Source organism: Corythoichthys intestinalis, chromosome 19 (assembly GCF_030265065.1).
Source record: "Corythoichthys intestinalis isolate RoL2023-P3 chromosome 19, ASM3026506v1, whole genome shotgun sequence".
NCBI lineage: Eukaryota > Metazoa > Chordata > Actinopteri > Syngnathiformes > Syngnathidae > Corythoichthys > Corythoichthys intestinalis.
Window position 1 is genome coordinate 24,156,997 of NC_080413.1, and position 27,996 is coordinate 24,184,992.

The following is a 27,996-nucleotide window of genomic DNA, read 5'->3' on the forward strand; positions in this document are numbered from 1 at the left end:
TCATTTTTAGCTTAGAATCATTAATTGATGTCTAATATTTAGTTTAAAAAAAAAAAAAAAAACTTTAAAAAATTATTCACTCGCATATTTTAAACTTTTAAACAAATTACGTAACAATGAAAAAATTGGCGTCTGTAAAAAAAGTCATGGATATCTACCTCATAACCATCGCTTAATTGTATTTTCCCCAATATTTTAGATAATAAATATTCGATCCAAACAAAGAAAAATTGAAAAATAACATTTAAAAGGGTAAATATATGAAAAAGAACATCTCGACCACTCCTTGTTGTCTGCGATTTCTGCCTCGCGACCCTTGTTATATCACCGTGTTTCATCCATAAAATCCCCCAAAAATCCGGCTGTGGCCATTCACAGCTGTGTCTTCACACTCGGTTATACATGCTACATGGAGTTTTTGGATCGAAACAAGGTAATTACGCGATAATATTCACACGTTAAAATTGTGGCGTCTTTAATTCTGCTCTCGCATTCTCTTGCCTCCAGTTAGGGTTTTACTGTTTAATTTTTTTCTTTTTTTTTTAAATGCCCTCCTGTTCAAAATTTTTCTTCCCCCAGAAAATTGATTCCAATGATGTATCACACATGCATATCGGACAATTTTGAAAGTTGGCCAAATTGGGGGTCTCAGAGTGGAACTTAAAGTCACCTGAGTGTTTTCCGCCCCGCCATATATAAAATAAGTGTATATTCATCAATGGCAGTGTCTAGTTAATTGCGTCAACTCGTAGCTAAAACATCTATATAAAGCTAGATGTCTGTTGCGCACTGTGATCCAATGGGGCTGGTGTTGTCCCTCGTTGGCCATTTTGCGTCGGTGACATTCGATACACATGGTCAGTGGAGTGTGTACTTTGAAATAACTACATTGTTCAATTTGCGACCAAAGTTTAAACAGTTTGGGCAGTCGTGAGAAATGCAGTAAAATTCCTGCTTTGTTGAACATATAACATTTTCTCACAAGCAAGCCTGAAGCATATCTTAGCTACGTTGATTCGGTTCGTTATAAACCAAACAAATTGGCTCCAGCACTTTCGCGACCCTCGTGAGAAAAAGCGGCATGGAAAATGAATGAATGAATGAACTTGTAACGCCGCCAATATTCCAGCGAATTAAGTTTATTTTTAGATGAGGAAAAAAAAGTCTGCTGCAGTTAAGCCCACCCCGACGCAAGATGGACGCTAGGTACTCACGCTTCCGACTCCGCCTTTAGACATCTAGCCATATAAAGATAAATGTGACATCTGTAACTAAACCAAACAAGACTCCATCGGGAGGAGACTGTTAAACAATCAAACTAGCTATTTGCCGTTAATGATGTCACAGAAGCGCTGCCTGTGATTGGACAAAATACCGGAAACATTTTAGCTAAACAGGAAGTTTCCTCGACCATTCAGAAGCGCCAATGACAGACGTGGGGCATCATGTGCACATTAGTATTATGAATGTTGTATATAAAATATGTTTAACCCTAGCATACATCACGTACTAGGATTATGGCTTGTTTCTTTAGACGAAGAATTGCGGCTAAGGTAATGGAGTTAAAAAAAAAAAAAAAAAAAAAAAAAAAAAAACACACACACTGTATTGAGCTAAATTTAAAGCATTAGAGTCCTTAAGTGAATGCCTGATTCCTAAATACATAATTTTATTTCTTCAATATTCCTTCTGTGTAGTTGGGTAAGACGTTGCAGCAGTCTGATGACGTCTTCATGCCTGCTTTGTCAGCTGTCCCAGTATTTAATAAACAGTAAGTTTTTCCCCCATCGACAGTCATTGTGTCACAGGTAAAGTTTGACCTTTTACATCCAAAATTTGTGAATTTTTTTCCCCCAGAGAGACTGCTGATTTGAGGCTCTCTATTAGTGTTTTAAGAACTAATGGTGTTTTACCAGTGAGTGGAGAAATCCAGGCACAGACAGAACACTTGGCCAATCAGGTAAGCTTGTACAGAGATTGAAATTTAGCTATTATTATTAGGGTTGTTCCGATCATGTTTTTTTGCTCCCGATCTGATCACGATCGTTTTAGTTTGAGTATCTGCCGATCCCGATATTTCCCGATCCGATTGCTTTTTTTTGCTCCCGATTCAATTCCAATCATTCCCGATAATTTTTCCCGATCATATACATTTTGGCAATGCATTAAGAAAAAAATGAATAAAACTCGGACGAATATATACATTCATATATAATATAATATAATATAATATATACATAAGTACTGTATGTTGTTGTTTGTTATTTCAATAAATCCTCAAGATGGCATTTACATTATTAACATTCTTTCTGTGAGAGGGATCCACGGATAGAAAGACTTGTGACTTTGTATATTGTGACTAAATATTGCCATCTAGTGTATTTGTTGAGCTTTCAGTAAATGATACTGTAGCCCTGCCCAAATGCATAATGGGAAGTGGAACCATGACTGTGCGTAGTGCTACCAATTCATATATCTTCTCTGCGTTGGGATATAACTTAAGGTGTTAAGAAAAAGATCAAGTGATACCTTGCTTCCCCAAATTGCTTCCCATGATATTACTAATCGTAGGGAAAGGGATTGTAAGGCTTTAGCCAATTAAAAAAAGGTTCCAAAGGCTGGTAAAATTCTTTCTACTCATTTTACGCTGTCTTTAATCTCTCTTTATAGGTAAGACGGCCCCATTATAGATTGAGCGCGACAATGCGTGAGTGGGTCGTGCAACGCATGCATGAATTGCGTTAAATATTTTAACGTGATACATTTTTTAAAAAACTAATACCGCCATTATCGGGATAAATTTGATAATCCTACCTTAAGCCTAAATTAAAGACTCTGGATGAGTGTAACATATTATGTATGTAACGTTAAATACAATTAGAAAACGATTTAATTAAAAAATATACAGTATATATATTAAAAAAAGGCATGGCCGATATTTATTTTTTTTATTTCTTTGGTTTAAAGCGGAAGTTCAGGATTTTTGTACATTAGGCCTAATCTTCGAGTTAGCATGCATTTAGTTAGTTGGTGGAGCTGATTTCAATAAATTCTGTTTCGTTGACGCGCGAGTCACTAGCCACGTTTACATGCTGACTTTTATTCATACCGATTCAAATAATTCCGAATGGAAATTTCAGATCAGCTGTTTACATGTGACTTCATCTATTCCGATCCAGCGTTTACATGTGTCTGCCTTTATTCCGAAAGGACGTTTGACAACTGCCGTCTGACATGCGCAGATTAATCAAAACAAAGCGTCACGTTGCAAAACATGGAGATCGATCGTCAGATCAGCTGCTGTTTTAACTTTTCGAGTGGAAACAACACTTCAGAATGACACGCCGTTCATTTAAAAAGTTGTGTGGGCTGGAGGAGGGATTCATGGATATAAACTTTCCGCCGGACTCCAATTAGGTGCGCTGTGCGTGTGCTTGGAAGCCATGTTGCAAGTGACGTTACTTACGTCACCAAGTGACGTCATCACGTCAGTACGGAGCATGTGCAGAAAGAACGCAACCAGACACCATTCGGCTTCCCTGTTTACATGATATAATTTTACTTCTAATCGGTTTGGGAAAAGGAATATTCCACCCCTGTGAAACGGAATGAAATTCCATTCGGTTTGGGCCTGTTCATTCCGAATGAGGTGTTTATATGGAACACATTTATTCGGTTTGAACATCTAAACCGATTGCAATTGGAATATTTGGCTCCATGTAAACGTGGCTAATGGCACCATTATAGCGTGCCAATAAAAAAACAACATACCCTATGCACTAGAGCTGGGAATCTTTGGGCACCTAACGATTCGGTTACGATTACGATTCAGAGGCTCCGATTCGATTATAAAACGATTATTGATGCACCCCCCCCTCCTTTTTTTTTTTTTTTTTTTTTTTAAATTAAAGGTTTTGTACATTAGTTCAAAAATCCTCTCAGGCTAAACCAAACTACTATTTCAGTATCAAGTTAACATATAGCAGTAAACAAATATACAAAAATAACAGTAAATAAAAAAACTCCAGTCCCTATTCTGTAACAGCAGCTTTAAACTACATTCAATTAATTTAATGTTGTGAATCAACTGTTAAAGTTGTTAAAATTGCTCCCGTTATTCCATAATTTCCCTTTTGTCTACTTTCGACATGTGAAAGTTTTAAAACTATTTTAAAGATAGATTCAAGTCAATATTTTACCGATTTAGGAGTATTTTAGATAAAAAGTTAATTAGGTTTGCTTGGAAGGTTCGCTACAACAGCCTTGCAGGGAAGTGTACTGCTTTAAGATGGCGGCCATTTACTAACGGCTGCATCTAGCTTTTTGTAGATGTGCTGCTCACGCTACCGAATCAATGGTGCATCTAGTCCTATATAAATGATATCTACCATTACATTATGTGGATGACGTACTTTGTAGCAGCTTTTCGGCAGCAGTCAGGTATGTTGTTGTGTTTTTTTTTATCTCGTGGCATGAGTTGAGCTAGAGCCGTGAGTTGAGCATTGGCATTACCCGAGGGGCCGGGTAATGAGAAGCATGATGTTCAGCTACTCTCGCTGCGTTCTTCCTTGTTGCGCCTCGAAGACCGTGCGGCGCGCTGAGTGTGTTGTACTTCCGCTTTACTTGGCATATTTCAATAATCGGAATTTGGATGTTTGTGAATCGTTCTCGAATCTTCCACGGCCGAATCGCGAATAATCTAAGAATCGGAAATTTTGCACACCTCTACTATGCACACATGAAAATCATCGATTACCCATGCAATCAATAGTTTGGGCTATGTTTTCAGGATAAAGTTGTTAAAACTTACCATTGCATGTCAATGATTGCGGTATGAACAGCAACATTTATAATCCAGAAGCTCTGCAGAGGAGCAGGGCGGAGTGATAACACTTTTTTTTTTTTTTTCCACCACTGATTCCTTATGTCGTAGCCAGCAGCAAGTGACCATTTTATATTTTTCATCATTTTTTTATAGGGAATTTGTGGAAACTTTCCTCTGCCCGTTTCTTCTGTATTTTTCCACAGCCTCTAAATGCACATTTCGCCATGTTCCCGGCCATCAGTTAACTCAGCAGACTGATGCTGCATTCAAGGAAGGTGGGAAGTCAGAGTTTCCAACCTCTGATATGGAAAAATATCATTAGTACGCCTCCACTATTTGATCGCTTATGAGAAGTCGGGTTTGCTGAAGGTCAAAATGTCTTTTGAAGGTCAAAATAAAAAACAACTTGAGGCGATCAGCCATCTTTTCTGTTTACATTCGCTTGGAATGCTTTGATGAGGTAACTGGTACCATCTGAGCGGAATAGGGCTGACTTCCGACCTTCCTCGAATGCATCGTGAGCACGAGTGGCCGAAGCACTCCTCTTTATTGTGGTCGTATTACACATCTAAAAACAATAGTCCTGCAGAAAGAAAGAAATTATGGCAGTTTGCTGTGACATTGTTTTGGCCGCATGGGTGTTTTGAATTTATTTGACTATTTTGGATCTGTTCGTAGATCTGTATCATTTTTTTATTTGCATGCTATAATGGTGCCATTTCTTCGCGCTAGCTTAGCCACTCCGGAGCCCTAAAACTAACAAATAACTTGCAAACGAAACACAATTTGTTAAAATCAACTCCACCAATTAACTAAACCCCTGCTAACTTGAAAATTAAACCTAATGTCAAAAATCCAGAACTTCCGCTTTAATGCGGTTATTGTACGGTATCATTGTAACAACAGTTCATATAGATAACTTTGTGCTGGGGAAAAAAAATCAAACAAATTTGGAAGCAGTTACTCACAATGTTACTCATTACTTGAGTATTCTTTTAAACAAATACTTTTTTACTTGTATTTGAGTACATTTTTTGGATGACTGCTTTTACTTGAGTAATATTATTTTGAAGTAACACTACTCTTACTTGAGTACAATCTTTGGTTAAACTACCCACCTCTTTAGATAATAAATAGTGAATATTCAAAGTTCCCTAATGAGAAAAAATGGAATGAAATGAAGAGCGTAAATGCATAAACTTATTACCGTATTGGCCCGAATATAAGACGGTCCTGATTAGAAGACGTTAGAAGTTTGAAAAAAGACTTTTTGAACACCAAATTTTTATACAGAAAATAATTACAGTACATCTGGAACAAATTATTATAACAACATATTTGAGAGAAGAAGCATGTTATTTTGCCTCATTCAATTCTTGATATCTGAACCTTTAAATATGTAAACTAAAGTGCAATCACATTCGTAAATGAATGGCTTCTGGTTTTTGAAATTTAAATAAACCAATCTATTGTGATAAAACAACAAAATTGCAATAACTGCATTAACCATCAAAATGAAGTCTAACTGTAGCTGCAGTCTTGAAACAAATCTGAATAAGGAAAAACATTGCAATAAAATTATGCAAACTAGTTAAACTTGAGAGTAGCTGAGATCTCTCATGACAGAACATCGCTTCAATGATATCTGGCGCCATCTAGCGTTGTGAATGGGTATAACGTCTAGACCGCGAATATAAGACGACCCTATCTTTTTCAGTCTTATTTCAATGCAAAAAAACACCGTCTTATCTTCGGGCCAATATGGTAGTTTCAATAAGTTAAGTGAAATGCACGTCTGATCAGCGTTTCCTGTGCACTTAATATGTAAAGTATATTTTCAGCTGAAGCGGGACAGCGTGGTGGAAGACATTTCAGCAGGAAGTGCTGTCATCAACTTTAAAATCGATCGTAAACTCCTTGCCAAGGTTTGTAATATTATTCAGCAATATTATTGACTAGGTTGTCATCTGCTGTTTCTTCTCTACCACATCTGTTCTTTTCTGTTCTAGAAAATCCTGGAACCGTTTGGAACGGGGCACCATGGCAAAATCGAGCTTAATAGTGAACTTTTTAATTCCCTTAAGACTGGAACAACGTTAGTTGAGTACAGGTATGTTTTCCAATGAGAAACCTACCATGTCTTTTAGCTTTTCAACAAGCATTGATACGTTTATATGTTGTAGCTCTCCAAATATTGCGAAAAAGTTTCATGCAGGACACTTAAGATCTACAATTATAGGTGAGGTTTTAGTAGTGATGTTAAACCTTATAATATAAAACACCAGAGGAGGTAAACATAGAATTTTCTGCAGGTAACTTCATCGCCAACTTGAAGGAGTCTCTTGGGAATAAAGTTATTAGAATGAACTATCTTGGTGACTGGGGAATGCAGTTTGGTGAGTGATTAGGTGTTGAACACATTTTTTGGTTTGATAACATCCTTGAAGTGCTTGAGTGAAACAAATCTGTGTATTCACTTTACATGGTCTGTCACTTTGACAGGTTTGCTAGGAGCTGGTTTCAGCCAGTTTGGCAGCCAGGAGCAGTTGAAAGAAAATCCTTTACAGCATTTGTTTGAGGTGAATCTGCATTTGCATGACTTGCAAGCAGCATTTTGTGTTTTCGTAGTGTAAAAATTCATTGCTGCCTACTTTTGTACTGGTACAGTGCTGGCCAAAAGTATTGGCACCCCTGCAATTCTGTCAGATAATGTTCAATTTCTCACAGAAAATGACTGCAATTACAAATGCTTTGGTAGTAATATCTTCATTTATTTTGCTTGCAATGAAAAAACACAAAAGAGAATGGGGGAAAAAAAATCACTATCATTTTACACAAAACTCCAAAAATGTGACGGACAAAAGCATTGGCACCCCCTGAAAAAACACATAACGTGGTGGCAATAACTAAATCACACGTGAAGCCAGTTAAAATGGATTGAAGTTGACTCAACCTCTGTCCTGCGTCCTTGTGTGTACCACATTGAGCATGGAGAAAAGAAAGAAGACCAAAGAACTGTCTGAGGACTTGAGAATTAAAAATTGTGAGGAAGCATGGGCAATCTCGAGGCTACAACTCCATCTCCAAAGACCTGAATGTTCCTGTGTCTACCGTGTGCAGCGTCATCAATAAGTGTAAAGCACATGGCACTGTGGATAACCTCCCTAGATTTGGATAGAAAAGAAAAGAAAAACTGATGAGAGATTTCAACGAAAGATTGTGCGGATGGTGGATAAAGAACCTCGACTAACATCCAAACAAGTTCAAGCTGTCCTGCAGTCCGAGGGTACAACAGTGTCAACCCGTACTATCCGTCGGCGTCTTAATGAAAAGGGATTCTATGGTAGAATACCCAGGAAGACCCCACTTCTGACCCAGTGACATAAAAAAAAACAGGCTGGAGTTAGCCAAATCTTACATAAGAAAGCCAAAAACATTTTGGAAGAATGTTCTCTGATCAGATGAGACAAAAGTAGAGCGTTTTGGGAAAAGGCATCAACATAGAGTTTACAGGGAAAAAAAGAGGCCTTCAAAGAAAACACGGTCCCCACAGTCAAACATGGAGGAGGTTCCCTGATGTTTTGTGGTTGCTTTGCTGCCTCTGGCACTGGACTGCTTGGTGTGCATGGCATTATGAAGTCTGAAGACTACCAACAAATTTTGCAGCATATTGTAGGACCCAGTGTGAGAAAGCTGGGTCTCCCCCAGAGGTCATGGGTCTTCCAGCAGGACAATGACCCAAAACACACTTCAAAAAGCACTAGAAAATGGTTTGAGAGAAAGCACTGAAGACTTCTTAAGTGGCCAGCAATGAGTCGAGGCCTGAATCCCATGGAACACCCGTGGAGAGATCTGAAAATGGCAGTTTGGAGAAGGCACCCTTCAAATCTCAGAGACCTGGAGCAGTTGGCCAAAGAAGAATCGTCTAAAATTCCACCAGAGCATTGTAAGAAACTCATTGATGGATACCGGAAGCGGTTGTTCGCAATTATTTTGTCTAAAAGGTTTGCTAACAAGTATTAGGCTAAGGGTGCCAATACTTTTGTTCGGCCCATTTTTGGAGTTTTGTGTAAAATGATAATGATTTTTTTTTTCTTTCATTCTCTTATGTGTTTTTTCATTGCAAGCAAAATAAATGAAGATATTACTACCAAAGCATTTGTAATTACAATCATTTTCTGGAAGAAATTAAGCATTATCTGACAGAATTGCAGGGGTGCCAATACTTTTGGCCAGCACTGTAAATGTGAAAATCAGAACGTCTTCCTGATAGAAATATTGCACAACTACATAGAAATGTTTTATCAACAACACCGGCATTTTACATTAATAAAAATAATTCACAAGTACAGTATACTATAAATTTGTGCTACAAAATAGTTATTATATGACAGCTAATTTTTCCCTTTTCATTGATGTAATTTTTGATGCATAATTAATCACTTTTACCTCTCACACTTATATATTAAATGGTTTATACATGTTCTGCAGGTGTACGTGAAGGTAAACAAGGAAGCGGAATGCAATGAGGACACGATGCTGGCAGCCAGGGACTTCTTTCGGAAGCTGGAGCAGCATGACAGTCAGGCTATGTCACTATGGCAACAGTTTAGGGACATCACCGTGTGCGAGTATCGGCACGTTTACGAGGTAAAACCAGCATGAAGTGCTGCTACGTGTAACCCAAACTTCATAATGATGTTTTTTTACTTTCAGCGCTTAGGGGTCCACTTTGATGTCTACTCAGGGGAGTCTTTTCACCAGGAAGGGGTCCAGGAGGTGGTATCTCAGCTGCAGAACAAAGGCCTGTTGAAGACTACTAAGTATGTGCTACCGTTGGATAATTAAACATACTTTTTTCTCAATTTGAAATAATTCCCAGTTTTCTGTCTTGAACACACCAATGAACTTCCAAGTGTGGAAAAAAAAACAGTTGTAGGAATGTTCAGACATTACAGTTAGTCAAAAAATTGTGCTTTCCAGGATGGGGACAAGTGTTGTGGATCTCTCAGCAGAAGACCAGAGCAACATCTGTACTATCCTCCGCAGTGATGGGACAAGTCTTTATATCACCAGGTTACTATAAGTCATTAAAGCAATACAAAACATCTAGTATAAATGATCTTAATGTGAACTACGTTTGCACAAAATATTTGAATATGCGAATTACGCATTTCTAAGACATCTGATAATGGAGAAAATTATGCTTTAAACAAAAAAAATATATATAATGATACCACTTGCAAGTGCAGCCATTTTAATTTTCGCTCCATGTGCATACGGCTAATAAATGCGGATACTCTCCAGACAGCTATAAACTCTTTATAATTTTTTTTGTAGCCGTGCAATCTGTCTGTCTTTATCTTCTCTGTCTGAGACTCAGACGAAACCCACTTCATGGGTTCATTAAAGATTGTTTCTACAATAGTCGTTCACAATACAGTTAATCTGAAATACATTTGATCGGCTTAAATAATACAATTATTAGCATTTAAAAAAATGTCTGACAACTACCATTTTGCCTTCTACAATGAAATGTTGGCTACTTCTTTTCTCCTTCAATACACATAAAAAAAAAAGAAGAAAATTTGCCTTTTCACTTCAATTAAAAAAAAAATGTTCCGCTAGAACTGCTTGTGTTTAAAGGGGAAGTTCAGAATTTTTTACATCAGGCTTAATCTTCAAGTTAGCGAGGGTTTAATTAGTCGGTAGAGTTGATTTCAATGAATTCCATGTAGTTTGTTTGTTATTTGTTAGTTTCAGGGCTCTGGAGTGGCTAAGCTAGCGTTAGTCAATTGGGCTGATTTAGCATGCCAATTAAAAAACAACATATGCACACATGAAAATTATCGATGATCCATACAATCAATAGTGTTGGCTATGGTTTCAGGATAAAGTTATTAAAACTTACCATTGCATGTCAATAATTGCAGTATGAACAGCCATATTTGTAATCCAGCAGCTCTGCAGAGGAGCAGAATAGTGATATCACATTGTTTTGTTTTTTTACTGCTGATTTTTATGTCATAGCCAGCACAAAGTAACCAATATTTTTCCTCGTTCTTCATAGGAAATTTGTGGAAACTTTGCTTTGCCCATTTCTTCTGTCTGTTTCCACAACCTCTAAATGCACATTTTTCCATGTTGCCAGCCGTCAGTCATCTGCAGACTGATGCTACATTCGATTAAGGTGGGAAGTCAAAGTTTCAACCTCTGAAATGGAAAAATATCATTAGTACGCCTCCACTGTTTGATCGCTTATGATGTCTTTTGATCGCCAAAATAAAAATCAACTTGTTGCAATCAGCAGCCATATTTGCTGTTTACATTCGCTTAGAACGCTTTGAGGTCTCAACTGGGACCATCTGACTGGAATAGGGCTGACTTCCTACCTTCCTCAAATGCATCGTGAGCACGAATGGCCAAAGCACTCTTCTCTATAGTGGTCATGTTAAGCATCTAAAAATACAGTGCTGCAGAATGAAGTGAATTACGGCAGTTTGGTTTGACATTGTTTTGGCCGCATGGGTGTTTTGGAACAATGATCTGCATTTGGAATTTATATTTGACTATGTTGAATCTGTTTGTAGATCGGTATCATTTTTTATTGGCATGGTAAGCAGGCACCATTGACTCGCGCTAGCTTAGCCACTCCGGAGCCCTGAAACTAACAAATAACTTACAAATTGCACAGCATTTGTTGAAATGAACTCCACCGACTAATTAAACCCCCGGTAACTTGAAAACTAAGTCTAATGTCAAAAATTCTGAACTTCTGATTTAAGGTGCTATCTCTTTGTATGCTAATTGTAGAAACAAACCCCAATTTCCTACAGTCCATAAACATGATTAGAAACATCTCACTGTTGAATGCTTGGAATCATATGAATGTTCAGGCTTCCAGATATCGTGTTGTCTGTGGAATTTATTGAGATGTATCACAATGTCTCGTGCTTTAAGTGAATACGTGGCCAGTTAACGTTTGCTTTGTGTTTCAGGGACATTGCAGCTGCCATTGACCGCAGAGAAAAGTATCATTTTGATGAGATGATTTATGTGGTAAGAACACAACGTTCCATGTTCTTAAAGACTTAAACAATCTGACAAAACAGTGATTGTAAAGCTACTCAAAATTGTATATACTTATGCTCTGTAATAAAAGGATTCACTTGACATTATTTCCTTTGAGGAAAACGAATTTCAATTAGAAGAACTACGAAGTTAGCTGGCAACATGAAACAGAACATGTTCGACTTTGGAATTTACACTTCCTCCTCTGCAGTCTTAAAATTTTGTTTGTTTCATAGCCTTGGATGAGGCCCTTTCTGTTTGCCTACTGATGCCTGTCAAACACAACGAATGTGTATTAGTCCGCCTACAAGCAGTCATTGCTCTTGTGCAACAGCAGCCTGTAATGTTTATGAATGCCAAACAAATACCTCTTATCAGGTTACATTTCCTCTTACAGTATTTTTAAAAAAAAAAATCTTTTATGAAGACAGATAAAAGTCAAACACATCACTTCCAGCAGTTGTTCCAGATCCTGCAAGCAATGGGACATTCCTGGGCTGACAGGTACCTACAACTACAATCTGAACTAAACACACACACATGACAAGCTACATGTGGTCTGTGAACTGTTACTATTATCAATAGAGTGCAGAGTTACAGTACCCACAAAAGTCTTTTGGATGACCATAATTTTCGGACTATTAGGCGTACCTGATTATAAGCCGCTACCCACCAAATTTGACACGAAAATGGCATTTTTTCGTAGATAAACCGCATCAGACTATAAGCCGCAGCTGCCCTCACTCTATTATGGGATAGTTACACCAAAAGAGATTAATCGGTAACCCTTAATTTGACAGCGCCATCATGAAACTGGCATAGGACCAAATGAATAACCATGAAGCTTTGAACCAATTGACTACAAAGCTTCATTGCTTCAAGAAGCTTCGTTGGGCCATCACTGCTCCACTTGGGGAGACGGTCAACCTCTGTTGCCACCGGCTGTCAACGCTGTTTTCGTCCAACATGCCTCCTAGCATACATTGCAGCGCTAAATATGTAAATAACAATCTAAATTCACGTTCTGTGATAATTATTTCTTCAGTTACTGTTCCAGTTGTTTCATTAATTGCTAGTTATGGTATCTGGTAACACTTTATTTGACAGTGGCGCTATACGACTGTCATTGGACCATCCTAATTATGACATGACACTACCAAGAGCATTAATCAATGCTTATGACAGATCTCATTTTGGGTCATCCCGGAAATTGTTTCACTTTTGAATGGATGTAAAAGATCCAAGCAGGACATAAATAGAGTTGGTGACATAATTTGCCGGATGACACTTGATGAGATCTGTCATATGCGTTCATTAATGCCCATGATAGTGTCTTGTCATAATTATGACTGTCTTATGGCAGTCTTATGACGCCGCTGGCAAATAAAGTGTTACCTATTAACCCAAATAAATCAACAAATAAGCCGTACTGGATGATTAGCTGCAGGATTCAAAATGAGGGGAAAAAATAGCAGCTTATAGTCCGAAAATTACGGTATATGAACTGTCTCCTCGGTTTTCGACTAAAAGAAGACATTGAAGTGTCTCACAAAAAAAACAATAACATGACAACTCCACACTACAGTAAACGTATTTGTATGAGAAATTACAACGATTGATTTCAATGAGTGACCACAATTGATATGCTGCTAAGATAAATAACATGACTCAAGCAAAATCCCAACGCTATTATGTCCCAGGGACTACAAATGTAAATATAGTAAATAGCAAAAGTAAATATAAACTACCCATGAAAAATCTTACTGGGACTTGCCGTCTTAGTTGATTAAATAAAGGACATTCCAACGTAAATTAAGTCTAATGTAAAGTGGTTGCGCAGGTGTCATCATGTGCCCTTCGGCCTGGTGCGGGGCATGAAGACTAGGAGTGGCGAGGTGGTCTTCTTAGAGGACATTCTGAACGAGGCCCGAGCAAGGATGCTGCACAACATGAAGCAATCAAAAAGTACAACCCTCCTTTATTCGTAATATTGTATGACCTGAGCGCGTGTTCCCGTACTGTAGTGTGAATAACAATACACTGTATCTCCATAGTAGCCTCTGCTGATGATTGTCAAGTGATGGACACTTTAAATTTTGTCATTTAAATTTTTTTCTTATAATATGTTAATTTACACATTGACATTATAGCTGGCAGAGGTGTGGACTCGAGTTGTATGACTCGGACTCGAGTCATGAATTTGAAGCCTTTAGAACTGACTTGAGAAACTGTTAAAACTCGACTTGGACCTTACAACAATAACTCGTGACTTCACTTGGACTTGAGCCCTTTGATTTGAAAAGACTTGCTTTTCCCGCCAAAACACAAAGATTAAAATGTTTCCATGAATGTCTGTGTGTGAGCTGTCACAGCACCGACCAATCTAGATCCATTAGATCCACGTTGTTCTGATAAGACGGCATCCAATCAAATTACAGAACCCTAAGCGTAGTAGTAGTGTCGTATGCGTAAAAAAAATATGAGATCATAGAAAAACTAATTGCAGTGTGGAAAACATGCGGGTTGAAGATCATAGACGAAGAATCAAAAACTTCTAACTTCAGCTATTTCATTCTGTTGCATCCATTGCGGGTTCACTTTCTGACTCCTCCTTTGATGGTCACCGTCTTTTGCATGAAGGCACGGGTTTTGGTACATTTGATTCTATTACTGTAATTTTGGTTAGATTAGAAGAAATAGGTAAACTGAAGAATATTCTTGCAGAATAAGAGTTAAACTGTACTGTTTAAAAGTACAGTATAAGTGCAATGTTGGCACTCGTTTTGTTGTTCAGTGGCACTTGTTTTTATCAATTGAATGATCAATAGAATAGTATAGAAAGCCTTTATCGTCATTGAACAGAGTACGAGATTCAAACCTTAACATGCACCGCATCGAACAAAAGTAAAATAAGACTAATAAAAAAACACACACCACAGATTACAGGGTACACAGTTGGGAGTAAAGCGAATAAGTGACTCACATGAAGTTCTGATGTAGTGGTAATATACAGTGCATATATGGCAATTTACAGTACTCAGACTTGGAGGCAGATAGCTGACTTGATATATTTTGTGCAACGATATTGATGTAGCAGTAGAAAAATGCTATAATGTAACTGCAAATATATGCAGTAACCAGATTATGCAGCACCCAGATTGAGACAGATGTCTGAGAACATAGAACTTAGTGACATGCTTGTGACAATGTTGTGGCATTAGCAGTGCAAAGACAGTGACATGTCATTTCTTAGTTATTACTGTTTGTTTTGGCTGTTATAGTTCTGTAGTGCCTGCCGGATGGCAACAAGTTTAGAGGTGGAAGCTGAGGTGTGTATAGTCTTTTATGATGCTTCTTGCCTTTCCTAGGCACCGAGAGTTGTAAATGGTGGACAAGGGAGGAAGGGGGCAGCCAATGACCTTTTGTGCTGTTTTGATCACACTCTTCAGATGATAAAAGCATGCATTTCTGTGTAAATTTATTATAGTATTTCTACTTAGTTAAAATTACTTGAAATAACTCTAAACTCAAAGTGTGGGATTTGCGAATTGGCTTGAGACTTGTTAACCATGACTTGGGACTTGACTCGGGTCTTGAGGGCAGACTTGAGACTTACTTGTGACCTGAAAAACTATTTCTAGGGCTGAAGCTATCGATTATTTTAGTAATCGATTAATCTATCATCAACTAGTTAGTTCGAATAATCGAGTAATCAGATTAGGAACATTTAATGTGTTGCAGAATAACTTTTAGGAGATGTACAACAATGGCTTGCTAAGATTCCACTTTCAAAAGAGGATTAAATGCGAGCACAAAATAAAATTCTCGAGTGTTTCTTCAAACTATGCAGAATTGCCTTAAAAATACCTGAGCTTAGCCTCAAACTGTATAAGAAATAATGATAAATGAGGATCTAAGTACAACAAAAGAACAAGTGGCTAACTTGCATAGCAAAAGTCCGCTAGCTTAAATGCTATAAAATTTTAAAATGGTTTTAAAAATGCTCTTAACAAATCGTTCAAACACATATTCCAACAAACAACTGCTAATTATACCTATAAACTAAATTACCAATGCATATAAAATACATGAGCTCAAACAAAAACTTACCTTATGTTAGTCTTAACAGGGTGCAGCTGGATTTAACCATGTTAAATGAGTTATACCATATTCCCTGTTGCCACTAGAGGGCAGTGCATCCACCCAAATCAATACAACTAAATGCAAACACTTGCAAAACAAACCATTACAACGCCACTCTGTTCAAAAAATCCTCGAAGCAGCAAAATTTGATTTGGAGCGTTTTTCCTAATCGAATTAGTTGAGTTAATCGTTGCAGCGCTAAAATAATCCTTTATTTAAATTTAAATCGAGACTTTAATGCTCTCATGTTGACGTTTTGCAGTGACAAAAGAAATGGACAACGCAGAGGACACAGCACAGAAAGTGGGAATCAGTGCGTTAATAGTCCAGGTGGGCAACACAATAACCCACGTTTTGAACCTTTATACTGGTGGGTGAGCTTTATTTTTTTCAAAATGTATTTTAGGATTTTAAAGGTCCGCTGCAGGGGGACTATAAGTTTGCCTGGGACAAGGTGCTGCAGGCTCAGGGAGACACAGGCGTTTTCCTCCAGTACACTCACGCACGCCTCTGCAGGTGGGTTTTTATGGGATTGAGAAGTGGAGAGGAAAATATATTAAGCAATTAGAAATTTTGCGTCACTAAAGATGATTTCATGGGATGTGAAGACCATCTTTCTGAATTATTATACTGTATTTATGTTGTGTTGATTTCTGCGCCTGGTTGACCTCAGTATGAATACACATACACATGTTTAAAGTGCCTGTGACAGCTTTAAAAAAATCTTAAATAGCATTATTATGTGAATTACAATCATATTTTGAGCTAGCCGACATGCTAACCCGAACCGAGTGTTGTTTCAAAGTCTTCGAAGCAAAAAAATCACACAAAACTAGCCCGGATCATTTCACACAGCAGCCCCCGCTTCGGAGAGCGTAAACAAACCAGGAGGCTTGTCACCTAGCCAACATGCTAACCCGAACCGAGCGGCGTTTCAAAGTCTTATACTCGCTTTTCGAAGCAAAAAATCACGCAAAACTACCCCGGATCATATCACACCGCGGGAAGGTTGTCGATTGTCTTCACCGATTGGCACCCCTCCGGCGGCAAGCAAGTTACAGCTCGTCATTCCCCTGCTGTAGGCAGGAGAGCACATTTGCCGGGGAAGCAGCTGTAGAATGACCGCCGGACAAACAGGCCGACGTCAGAGGAGCGCGTAGCTGCCCGAGCCCAACCCGAGGATAGTGGTCTATTGCCGGGTACAAGAAGAGGGCAGAGGGGGCTGGAAGTCTGGACGATACGGAGAACTGCACGAGCATAAGCCCAGTATAGCGCTCTCCAGGCGGGCACGCGAAGAGGACCGAGAGGGGTGTGCGACAAGCCGCTGGTCGTCGAACGAGTGGCCTTCTTGGTGGACAAGAAGCATTGTCACCCACAAAATGCAAGCCACCTCCTTATTAAAACGTGTGCCATGATCCCAGTATTTGACATAATACAAAACACGATGTTTACTCACTTCCTCGTAAGTCCAATGGTCCCACAGTTGTCGGACTTGTTTTGGCCATTCTCCGCGGTGAACGGGAACTTTTTGAATCTCAAAAAGGCTCACACTCCTCTCCCTGGTGCAGCAACAAAACTCTGCCGCACATTTGGCTGGTGTGATGCAAAAAATAGACAAATTAATCCGCAAAATCAGCTGAAGCTGCAGTCCATCTGCATGCTATAAAGCAGTGCTGGATTGTGAGATGCTGACCTGGGTGATGTTACATTCGCATTCCTCCTCAATCCTGGAATTCACTCATTTTCATGGCGCGGGTTTCAAAAAATTGATTGTATAAATTGATCGCTTCCACACACATTCAAGCGGTCAATTTCATTCAGGAGCATAAAATACCACATGAAATACGAAATAAACATGCTTTTTGCTGTCATAAGCCCTTAAAAGTAGACGCCAGTGTGCAAACATTTTCAAACTAGAGAATGTCTGTAAAAGATAAGAAGATGAAATGGAAAGCCGTGCAGACACTTTGTAAAAACAAAATCTCAATTTGGCAATGTGTGATCATGTTTCACTGCCATTGACGGCACTAAACGTCCAATCCATCTTGGCTGGGAGCTCCCTAGTCAAATTGGATTGGATGTCTAGCGCTGACAATGGCAGCAAATGTATCTGGAATAAATTGACTAATCTTTGCAGTTTAATACGGAAAAACGACGACATAGACGCAGCCACATTCGATCCGTCCTTTCTAACCGAGCAGTCAGGCATCTCCATTCTTCAGCACCTCCTCCGGTAAATTCAACATATAAGCCCTCTCGTTCCTGGTGTCTTACTCTGCGTTTTCCAATCAAAACATCACCTTTTGTCTCCCGGCAGGTACGACGAAGTGTTGTACCAGTCGGCCCAGGATCTGCAACCTAAACACCTGCTGAACTTCCTGTTGAAATTGTGGTGAGGAACAAGGATGTTTGGGTGTGAGCGAGCAGGATATTTAATAAGCGGATTATCAAATGGGCTGTGTCTTGCAGCCACCTGACTGCCTCGGCGCACAGAGAGCTGCCTGTTAAAGGGAGTCCACAGCAAGTAGCTCAGGTAAAAGATACTAAAGTAAATTCAAAGTTGATTTATTTTAAAATATTGTGCCCTTAACAAAAGTCATTTTGGGGGGATTTTCTAAATGCTCACAGGCAAGGATGAGACTTTTCAGCGGGACCTGCTCAGTTCTGGCCAGTGGGATGAAAATTCTTGGCATTATCCCTGTTGACAAAATGTGAATGTCATTTTAACAAGGGATGGCCCTGAAATCAGATCTTTTCAGAGGATCGTAGTCAGTTGAAAAAGGATGGGCTTTTTAGAGATCTATTTGTTTTACATTTTTAATGGCTCCAAAGCTTAAAAAAACAAAACAAAAAAAACATCATGTTCTACGAGGAGATTGCCAAAAGAAAATTAGTTGTAGTAACTGTCACTTGAAGCAAACGGGAAGATAGCGTCATCCAAGAGTGATCATGTCTGCAGTATGGAACCATTTTACATTTGGATGTCCTTAAAGGACAGACACCTATGTCATGTACGTCCCAGTAGAAAGTATATTAATAAAATGGAGGAAAAAAAGAAATTTTCTGATGTGAAATAGTCAAGAAAAACAAAATTGCCAGTATTTCCAGCAAGTGGCCACCTGACACTTAATCAATGCTGGTACTATTTAAGCTAATCAAATGCGACTATCCCAAAATGCCTGCCTCTTCTTGTGACATTAATACCTATTATCATACCAATCATACCCAGTCTATCGGTGTGAATGTGCGTCAGTATAACTGATGTAACAAAATGGCTTCACTCAGAAATTTCTTTAACATTTTCTCTAAGTCTAGGGAAATTGTCCATTTGCATACCTAAATACTTTGAGCAACCGTCTTTTACTTCAAGGTCCCTTTAGTTCAGGGCTGCCCAAGTCCAGTCCTCGAGAGCCCCTATCCAGCTTGTTTTCCATTTCTTCCTCCTCCAACACACCTGACTCAAATAATCAGGATCATTATCAGGCTCCTGCAGAGCTTGCTGATGAGCTGATCATTTGATTCAGGTGTGTTCAAGAGGGAGACATGGAAAACAAGTGGGATAGGGGCTCTCGAGGAACGGACTTGGGCACCCCTGCTTTTAGTTCATTGACAAGTTTTTGGATCAGAAAATTGACCTCTCAGGTATATATCAATCCATGCGATTCAAGTCTACCAGGTACTTTTTTTAAAAGGCTTATAAAAATTACAGTAGTACCAGGAGATTCGAAAGATTGGATACATGGAAAATTCATATTATGAAATGTTTTCAAAGCTATTTTTCTTGATATTCGGAAAAATTATTCATCATGCCAAAGATAATTCCCACTCGCAACAATACAATAATTTAACTGTTTGACTAGAAATGTAAACAAACCAAATATACAATGTGTGTGTGTGTATACAATGTTGTTTTTGTTCAACGATGACTATAATGAAAATATTTCGTCGACGAACAATTTTTCATGACGATGACGAGCTAAAAACGTGTCTTGGGAGACTAAAGCAACAATACGAATGCCAGTTTTCGTCTGACGAGACGAAAATGTACCATAGTTTCCGTCACATATTCACAGTGTATCATATTTGATGGGTGGTTAGCCTGGATCGTAGCAAGTGTCTGGTAACTTGTAGCGTTAGCATAGCATTCACATTCGCGTTAGCTTTAGGCTATTATTAATGGCGAACATCCTCTTAAACTCTCGGACAAGTTTTTTTGCATACAGTTCGTGGCGTCCAGGTGGTTATAATTGAAAATAATGTAGTTTTCCTTCTGAGGGTTTATTACCCATGATAGATTTGTGGATGCATGTAGATGATACAATATGTGCCCATCTGTCAATGTTCATTCGAGTTTTCATTTACGTATATTTGTAGTGAAACCGTTGAATTGTACAGACGAAAATAGCGAGTAAACGTTGATGAAAACTAGATGAAGACACATTTTGAAATGACTAAAATAAGACTAATATGTATTTTCGTCCAAAAGACTGACGACGACGAAAATTAAAAGGGCTGCCAAAAACAACACTGGTGCTACACTATGCTCATGTACAGTGATCCCTTACTTATCGCTGGTAATTAGAACTGACCACGTCGAGTAAAAAAGTAGTTATATTTACTATTATTTAGTATTTTTTTTAGGTAAATACGGTGTTACCTCTACTTACAAAATTAGTTCTGGAAGTAGTTTCGTAAACTGAAAATTCCATTAGTAGAGACACGTTTTCCATGTAAACGCCTTAATCCATTCCAAGTCCCCCACAATTCAGACATAAATCTTTTATAAAGCATAAAAATGCATCAAAACATGTAATACACGTTACTATTATATTATTGAACAATAACAATAAAAGTTGTGAAAAATGTAAAACAAAACAGTTAATACACTCACATATGTAAGAGTACGCTGGGATACACACAGATTGTCAGATCTTCAAAACGGACGGAAAAAAAAAATGATATCCCTACTTTTAAGAGTTTATTATTTTAAAAAATCATTTAAATTAAGTTTTGATTCATTTGTAATGACAGCAGCAGGGACATAAGCGCTGCTTGACAAGTACAATTCCAAATGTGTACATTTGAATCTTCAGTTAACACAAAATGACTTGTAAATAAAAAGTGACATTTGTAGCTATGTACAACGTCATGTCATTTCAAGTATGAAAAGAATTCTAATACATTCACAATTGATGTATTTAACTTGGGCTGTGAAGCCATTTTGTCCATCAAAGAAAAACAACACTCATCACCATTGCTCAATGAATACAGTATTTGACCCTTTAGTAAATAAATCAATGACAAATGCAGATATTGGTCCTGAACGTGTTTTAAGCAGTGCAACCGTTGAGGTTTTAACTGAACAGCGTCTCCACTTCAACAAAATCTTCACAGGTTTTGTTCAGTCTTTACAATGACCCCCCTGCCCCCCTTTGATTAGATAAGTGGGGCTGCAGTGTTTTATTTACACTTGGTGCAGACAGAACCCACATAATTGAATTAAAAAGTCCGTGATTAAGGGTGGGGTAGCCTTCCTCCCCCTTAGTCCAAGTTTTGGGGGGACCAGAGACCTCTGGTATCTGGAATCGGAGTCACTAGACTCACACCGTGATTGGTTTCTGTTTGGACTCCGTGTCTGCACATTCCTTGCTGACTGGAAGGCCATACAGGTAGATGGATGCGCAGACCAGGATGGCTCCGCACAAGAATGTGGACGCTGCGGGAGAAAGTAAAAGCTAGTATAAAAGATCTTCAAGTGCTATAATGGAACTAATTTAGATCATGTATTTAATTCATGCTAACTTGTTATATACAGTTGTATGAAAAAGTATCTGAACCTTTTGAAATTTTTTCACATGTCTGCATAAAATCAACAAATGTGATCTCTTTTTCAAAATCACACAGATGAAAAAAAATGCTGCTTTAACTAAAACCACCGAAACATTTATAGGTTTTCATATTTTAATGATAGTAAGCAAACAATGACAGAAGGGGGAAAAACAAGTATGTGAACCATCACATTTAATATTTTGTGGCCCCCAATTTGGCAGTAATAACTTCAACCAGATGCTTCCTGTAGCTGCAGATCAGTCTGGCACATCAATCAGGACTAATCTTGGACCATTCTTCTCTACAAAACTGCTGTAGTTTAGTTAGATTCCTGGGATATCTGGCATGAATCGCTGTCTTTAGGTCATACCACAGCATCTCAATGGGGTTCAAGTCTGGACTTTGACTTGGCCACTCCAGAACGTGTATTTTGTTCTCTTGAAACCATTCTGAAGTTGATTTACTTTTGTGTTTTTATTATTATATTGTTGCAGCATCCATCCTCTTTTTAGCTTCAACTTCTCTGACAGAAGGTTTTCTGTAGGTTTTCCTGCAAAACATCCTGATAAACTTTTGGATTTATTCTTCTTTTAATGATTGCAAGTTGTCAAGGCCCTGAGGCAGAAAAACAGCCCCAAATCATGACGCTCCCTCCACCATGCTTTATGGTGGGGATAAGGTGTTGATGTTGGTGAGCTTTTCCATTTTTCCGTCACAAATGACGTTGTGTGTTACTCCCAAACAATTCAACTTTGGGTTCATCAGTCCACAAAATATTTAGCCGAAACCTCTGTGGAGTGTCCAAGAGCCTTTTTGCGAACATTAAATGAGCAATGTTTCTTTAGACAGCAGTGGCTTCCTCTGTTTAGTCCTCCCATGAACACTACTCTTGGCCATAGTTTTACATATAGTTAATGTGTGCACAGAAATATTGGACTGTGCCAGTGATTTCTGTACGTGTTTAACAGACACTCTAGGGTTCTTTTTACCCCTCTGAGTATTCTGCGCTGAACTCTTGGCGTCATCTTTGGTGGATGGCCACTCCTTGGGAGAAAAGAAAGTGCCAAACTATCTCCATTTGTAGACAACTTCTCTGACTGTCGATTGATGAACATCCATACTTTTAGAGATGGTTTTGTATCCTTTCCCAGCTTCATACAAATAAACAATCCTTGATGGTAGTGTGCAAGGCTGCTTTAAACCACTCATCAGTGACTGGGCACACACTTGACTTAAATTGTTTGGTAAAAATTGGTTTCATTTGCTCTTTAAGTCTCCTTAGGCAGAGGGTTTACTCACTTATTTCCCCCCCCCCTTCTGTCATTGTTTGCATGCTATTCTCAATAAAATATGAAAACCTATAAATGTTGGGTGGTTTTAGTTCAAACAGACACTATTTTCACATCTGTGTGATTTTGACAAAAATCAGATCACATTTGATGGTGATTATATGCAGAAAGGTTCAGATACTTTTTCATACCACTGTACTGACAGGCAAATGTGTTGCTTTTTTTTGTTACATAATGTGATTTACAAATATTTGATTTCTTAAATCTATGCATTTAAGGAAATACACAAATGAGAAGTTATACTTTTTTGAGTTGAATAGCTGGAAAAATCTGTGTTTTTGTATAACATTCTAATACTGCATGAGGAGTGAGGACACTAAAATGTTGGTAATCTCTCACAGAGACACGGTCAATGTAACACACCTGCATGTCTTACGACCAAAAGTGTTTGCCAATACTGAACAGCCTGTTGGATCACGCAAACTTCTTATCACAAAGCAATCACATTATCTTACTTATATGCAATCCAAACAAGAAGAACGAAGCCACGGTGGAGAGAACAATGGCTGCCGCTGCGGAAAAACCCTTCATGATGTTGTCCGTGTACTTGACCACAATGGATGTGTACAGGCCTCCCACGCTGCCCATGACTGACACAGAAAGAGGTGACGTCAGACGGGGCTGAGAATGCGACCGCAGCTTCTGCTGTTATTTTACTTACATACAACGAACCACACCCAAGGAGTGTAACCGTAAAAGAAGCCATGCTCGATGACCTTATCTCCATCGTTCAACAGCACGCCCATCAGAGTGCAGGCGATACCCGACAAATACATCTGGATGTTTCTCACCCACAGGGACGTGTCGGAACTCTTCAGCACCTTCTCGAAGTACACACCTAAAGCAAATTTAGGCACGCGCTTAAAACTGATATGCAGACTAAAAAAGCCAAGTAGGTACACGTTGGCTACCTGCGAACCCAGAGCAGAACACAGCGACAACGATGGCCATGAACCCAAGAAAAGGGTTTTGCTCAACCTGGAAACAAAAAAGTTGTTACAACCTATGTTCAAAATCACTCATTACCACTATACAGTGCGTGTTTAGTTTAGGGCACCCAAAGTGTGAAGAATCACGTTGGAGACCTACTTTGACTTTGGTGGCCTCGACGGGCTTAAACTGTACTAGGATGACTCCCACGCAGAGCGTGCAGATGGAGAACCACTGTTTCTTGCCGAGGGACCGGTTTAGCATAATGACCATGCACAACGCCGTGCATGGGATCTTCAGCTGATAGATCACCTGCACACAAAAACACCGCATCAGATCTATTATTATTTCAAAGTGTGTATTTTTTTGGGCAGGTGGTAAATTACTAAACCAAAGTCTACATTAGGTTGGACTGAATCACCAGAAGCTTGAACTTACCTGATAAACTGCAGCATCAAGGTTGCTCAGTGCAACAAACGCCATGTTGTTCTGCACGGCATAAACCACAGAGGGTACACTAAGCTTCAGCAACCCTCCAGGGTTGCACAACACCTGCTCTTTTATGTCAGCCAGCAGCTTTGACGGCGTTCCCGATTCTCTTAAGAACACATAGAACAAGGATTGGGTATAACAACAGCATATGACAACATAACTGATTAGCGTGCGTTGCAGGATTGTATCCATGTAGGAACCTCTGTTCGTAAGCTAATTTATTGTAACTTAACAATTTCAGACCCAAGCATGCTGCTGAAGGACATGACGCCTTCGTGTCTCTAAACCAATAAAGACACTGAATTTAGTTGCTATTGCAACTTCTGGGCGATGTTTGGATGAAACTTTACCCATCGAAATCAAATCATGAGGTTTGGCACGCCCTCTTTGCCATTTTTGGCTGTTTGAAAATAGCTGACCATTGACCATGATCACAGTTATCACGATTATTGACGTATCGTACATCACTAATTAAAAAAGTAGACGAACAAATTTGAGTCCATTATTTATTTAAAATATCCTAATGATTCAACATGAACGATGGAAACATGCCCATACAACAAAAAGCTGCCGTTAAGCTGCTGTTTAATTTATTTATTTTTACAAGAAAGTGCAAAAACATTAACCATTTTAAAGGGAGTAGTTATTTCTTTAACAATACAATAAAATTTACACAGGTGGAATGAATTCCACATTTTCTGGAAACAAAATGTCCTTAGAAATAAGAATTCTTTTAACCAATATACTTTGTTACCACAGATTTCTGTACTATTTCACATGTTTGTAGTGTTACCGCTGTACCTAATCATGGTTTTACGCGTTCTGCATATGAAATACACGTTAGCGAATTAGCTTAGCGCTAACTATTAACATCTCAAAAATAACAAAGGCCAAACAGTACAAGAGGGTCGTGTACTCCCCTTTTACGGACACACATGGGTCTTAGCAACACACTCAGGACATCTTTCAATTGACATGACTTGAAACTACAGCTGGACATCTGAAAGACCATGAGCAACGAACCATCTCTCTTCCCCTCTCGCTCTAAAAAAAAAAATGCGGTCGCACAGAAGCGCGACCACTGGGTCGTGCTTCTTTTCTTGCCAGTCTCATACACAAATTTATTTTCCAGTCTTTTGAAAAGGAGTAAATGTCTCACTCACTTACATGCAGCATCCATTATAACGTTGTGCGTGTCTGTTAAAGGTGTCCGGCCGGCAGACGTGTCTTGAATTTCGTTCCGCTACGAGCGGCTGTCATAAAGTTATGTGGGAAACCTTTATGAATCGTAACTGAATCGCGATGCATGCAATACACGCATACCTGTCAACCAGAGGCCGTTGGAAATCTTACAAATAGTGACGTATGCCCTTACAAATCGGTGACTAATCTTACAGCATTGTATATAGAGTGCAATATGAAAGAAAAATAAAACTCTGTCTTTTGATGGCTGCACTTCAGCTCGCAATTCAGTTTGACTTGAAGGTAGTTTGTTAGTGTGTCCAATTATAAATTAAAAAGGTCAATTGATAAAATTAACTAACCGGTGCAATCTTTGAGTCAGGGACTATTTCCTGCTAATTCTGAGAAGGGATCAGCAATAGTTGCAGGCAAATTGTGTTCGGCAACAAATTGGCAGAATAAAATCTCCGCTTTCGTCACTTTTCATTCTGCAGACTTCATCTTTATGACCAGTGTTGTTAATCTTACTATTAAAAAGTAATGAATTACAGTTACAAATTACCTCTCCAAAAAGTAATTGAGTTAGTAACTCAGTTACCTGAATGTAAGAGTAATTAGTTACAGACAAAGTAACTGGTGTTACCTTTCACGTCCCCCCCCCCCTCCCCAAAAAAAACCATAGTAACCTCTGCTATGTTTGGAAGACATTTAATGTGAATTAACTGTTAAGGTTGTTAAAATTGCTCACGTTTTTGCATTAGTTCCCTTCTACTTTCGACATTTGAAAGTTTTAAAACTTTTTCATCATTTAAAGATAGATTCAAGTCAAGATTTTGCCGATTTAGGAGTGTTTTGGATAAAAAGTTACATAGGTTCGCTAGGAAGGCTCACTACAACAGAGCATTTCTGAGAAGTCTACTGCTTTAAAATGGCGGCTGTTTACTAACGCCGCCGAGTGTCTTTCGTAGTTCTATATGCTTGTGATATCTAGGCGTAGATTGTAGGCTGTCGGCTACAGTCAGGAAATATAAGACCCACCAAGCCTAGCATCGCGTTTGCTACAGCGTCACAACAAACACTCCTCTCTCAGTGTCTCTGACTTTTCTCGTGTCTTTCCACTAATGTAGTAACACATAGTAACGCACATTGTCTCGTTGCCGAAACGGTGAAAAAATCCGAACGGAGAAAAAAACGTAATGCATGAAAAACATAACGATTTTGAATGTACACATTTAAAAATCAGTGCTCACTTGTACAAATTACGCTAAAACCGTACAACTTGAAAGGTGTGGTAATAATCGATTTTTTAGAACTCCTCTAGTAGAAGTACCACTGTATCTCTTTCCAATGCTAAATCTTGTACAAATTATGCCAAAACCGTACAACTTGACAGGTATGGTAATAATCGATTTTTTGGAACTCCTCTAGTAGAGGTACCACTGTATCTTTTTCCAATGGTAAATCTGAACAAATACATTGAACACACACACATAAATGAATGGGGGTGGGGGGGGGGGGCTAATTCGCGGTTTTTCACTTATCAAGGCGGGTTCTGGTCCCCATCAACCGCGAAAAACGAGGGATCACTGTATTCATCATGTTTATGTTCAAATGTGCCATTTTACGTGACTGAACAACATGTGTGCAGTACAGACTTACCTTGCCAGCATGCCAATGCTTAGTATGAGTTTGATGACTTCGGTCATGCACACGGCGGTGGTGGAGAAGTACATTATTTCGGCCGAAGCGATCCTCGTGTAGCGTACAACCACATTATAAGTGGCCGCTACCAGGGTCATCACCGTCAGGCAATAGAGCTTGAACGGCAGGCTCACCCTCTCTAAAGATAGAGTATAAGTTGAAACATCGTTATTGCGCTCATTAGTTGAAAACATAGTTTATAAAGTGCAATTAGCGACTGAAGCCTTGTTGAAATTCCCCTTAATAGTAATACACCACGTCGACGACAGCTAGCATTAGCCGGCTAACTAAGGAAAGGTACTTACCGCTGCTCATTGTTGCTATGGTGTGGTGTTCACCCGGGTAACCGAATTAAATCATTTTCCAGCCGTCAAAAAGCAAAACGCCAGAGAAGGGAATGCACAACGTTTGTGGCTGTGCCTGACCAGGGGCAAGCCGTCCAAGCACTTCCTCCTCACATATGATGTCATCACC

At 38.9% G+C, this 27,996-nt stretch overlaps 2 protein-coding genes across 3 annotated transcripts; one reads left to right on the plus strand and one right to left on the minus strand.

Annotated features, from left to right (window-relative positions):
* The first annotated feature begins 1,395 nt into the window (after window positions 1-1,395).
* rars2 (arginyl-tRNA synthetase 2, mitochondrial) lies at window positions 1,396-21,523 on the plus strand. 2 transcript variants are annotated; one of them, XM_057822815.1, is made up of 20 exons: window positions 1,396-1,553; window positions 1,698-1,771; window positions 1,858-1,960; window positions 6,667-6,750; window positions 6,835-6,935; window positions 7,009-7,064; window positions 7,138-7,221; window positions 7,328-7,404; window positions 9,317-9,475; window positions 9,542-9,648; window positions 9,809-9,901; window positions 11,824-11,884; window positions 12,354-12,400; window positions 13,737-13,861; window positions 16,302-16,369; window positions 16,446-16,555; window positions 18,177-18,272; window positions 18,357-18,431; window positions 18,509-18,572; window positions 18,668-21,523. In XM_057822815.1, exons 1-20 carry the CDS (start codon window positions 1,518-1,520, stop codon window positions 18,752-18,754), a joined length of 1,707 nt encoding a protein of 568 aa, XP_057678798.1. In that variant the 5' UTR covers window positions 1,396-1,517; the 3' UTR covers window positions 18,755-21,523. The 2 variants fall into 2 exon arrangements, with proteins under 2 accessions (XP_057678798.1, XP_057678797.1); XM_057822814.1 differs by having other exon boundaries at window positions 12,324-12,400; window positions 18,668-21,520.
* Window positions 20,804-27,994, minus strand: slc35a1 (solute carrier family 35 member A1). Its single transcript, XM_057822816.1, has 8 exons — window positions 27,828-27,994; window positions 27,481-27,661; window positions 24,586-24,745; window positions 24,307-24,459; window positions 24,129-24,195; window positions 23,879-24,055; window positions 23,673-23,807; window positions 20,804-21,755 (listed from the first exon to the last, which is right to left on the minus strand). The coding sequence occupies exons 1-8, from the start codon at window positions 27,835-27,837 to the stop codon at window positions 21,640-21,642; spliced, it is 999 nt and encodes a 332-aa protein (XP_057678799.1). The 5' UTR covers window positions 27,838-27,994; the 3' UTR covers window positions 20,804-21,639.
* Window positions 27,995-27,996: the final 2 nt, after the last annotated feature.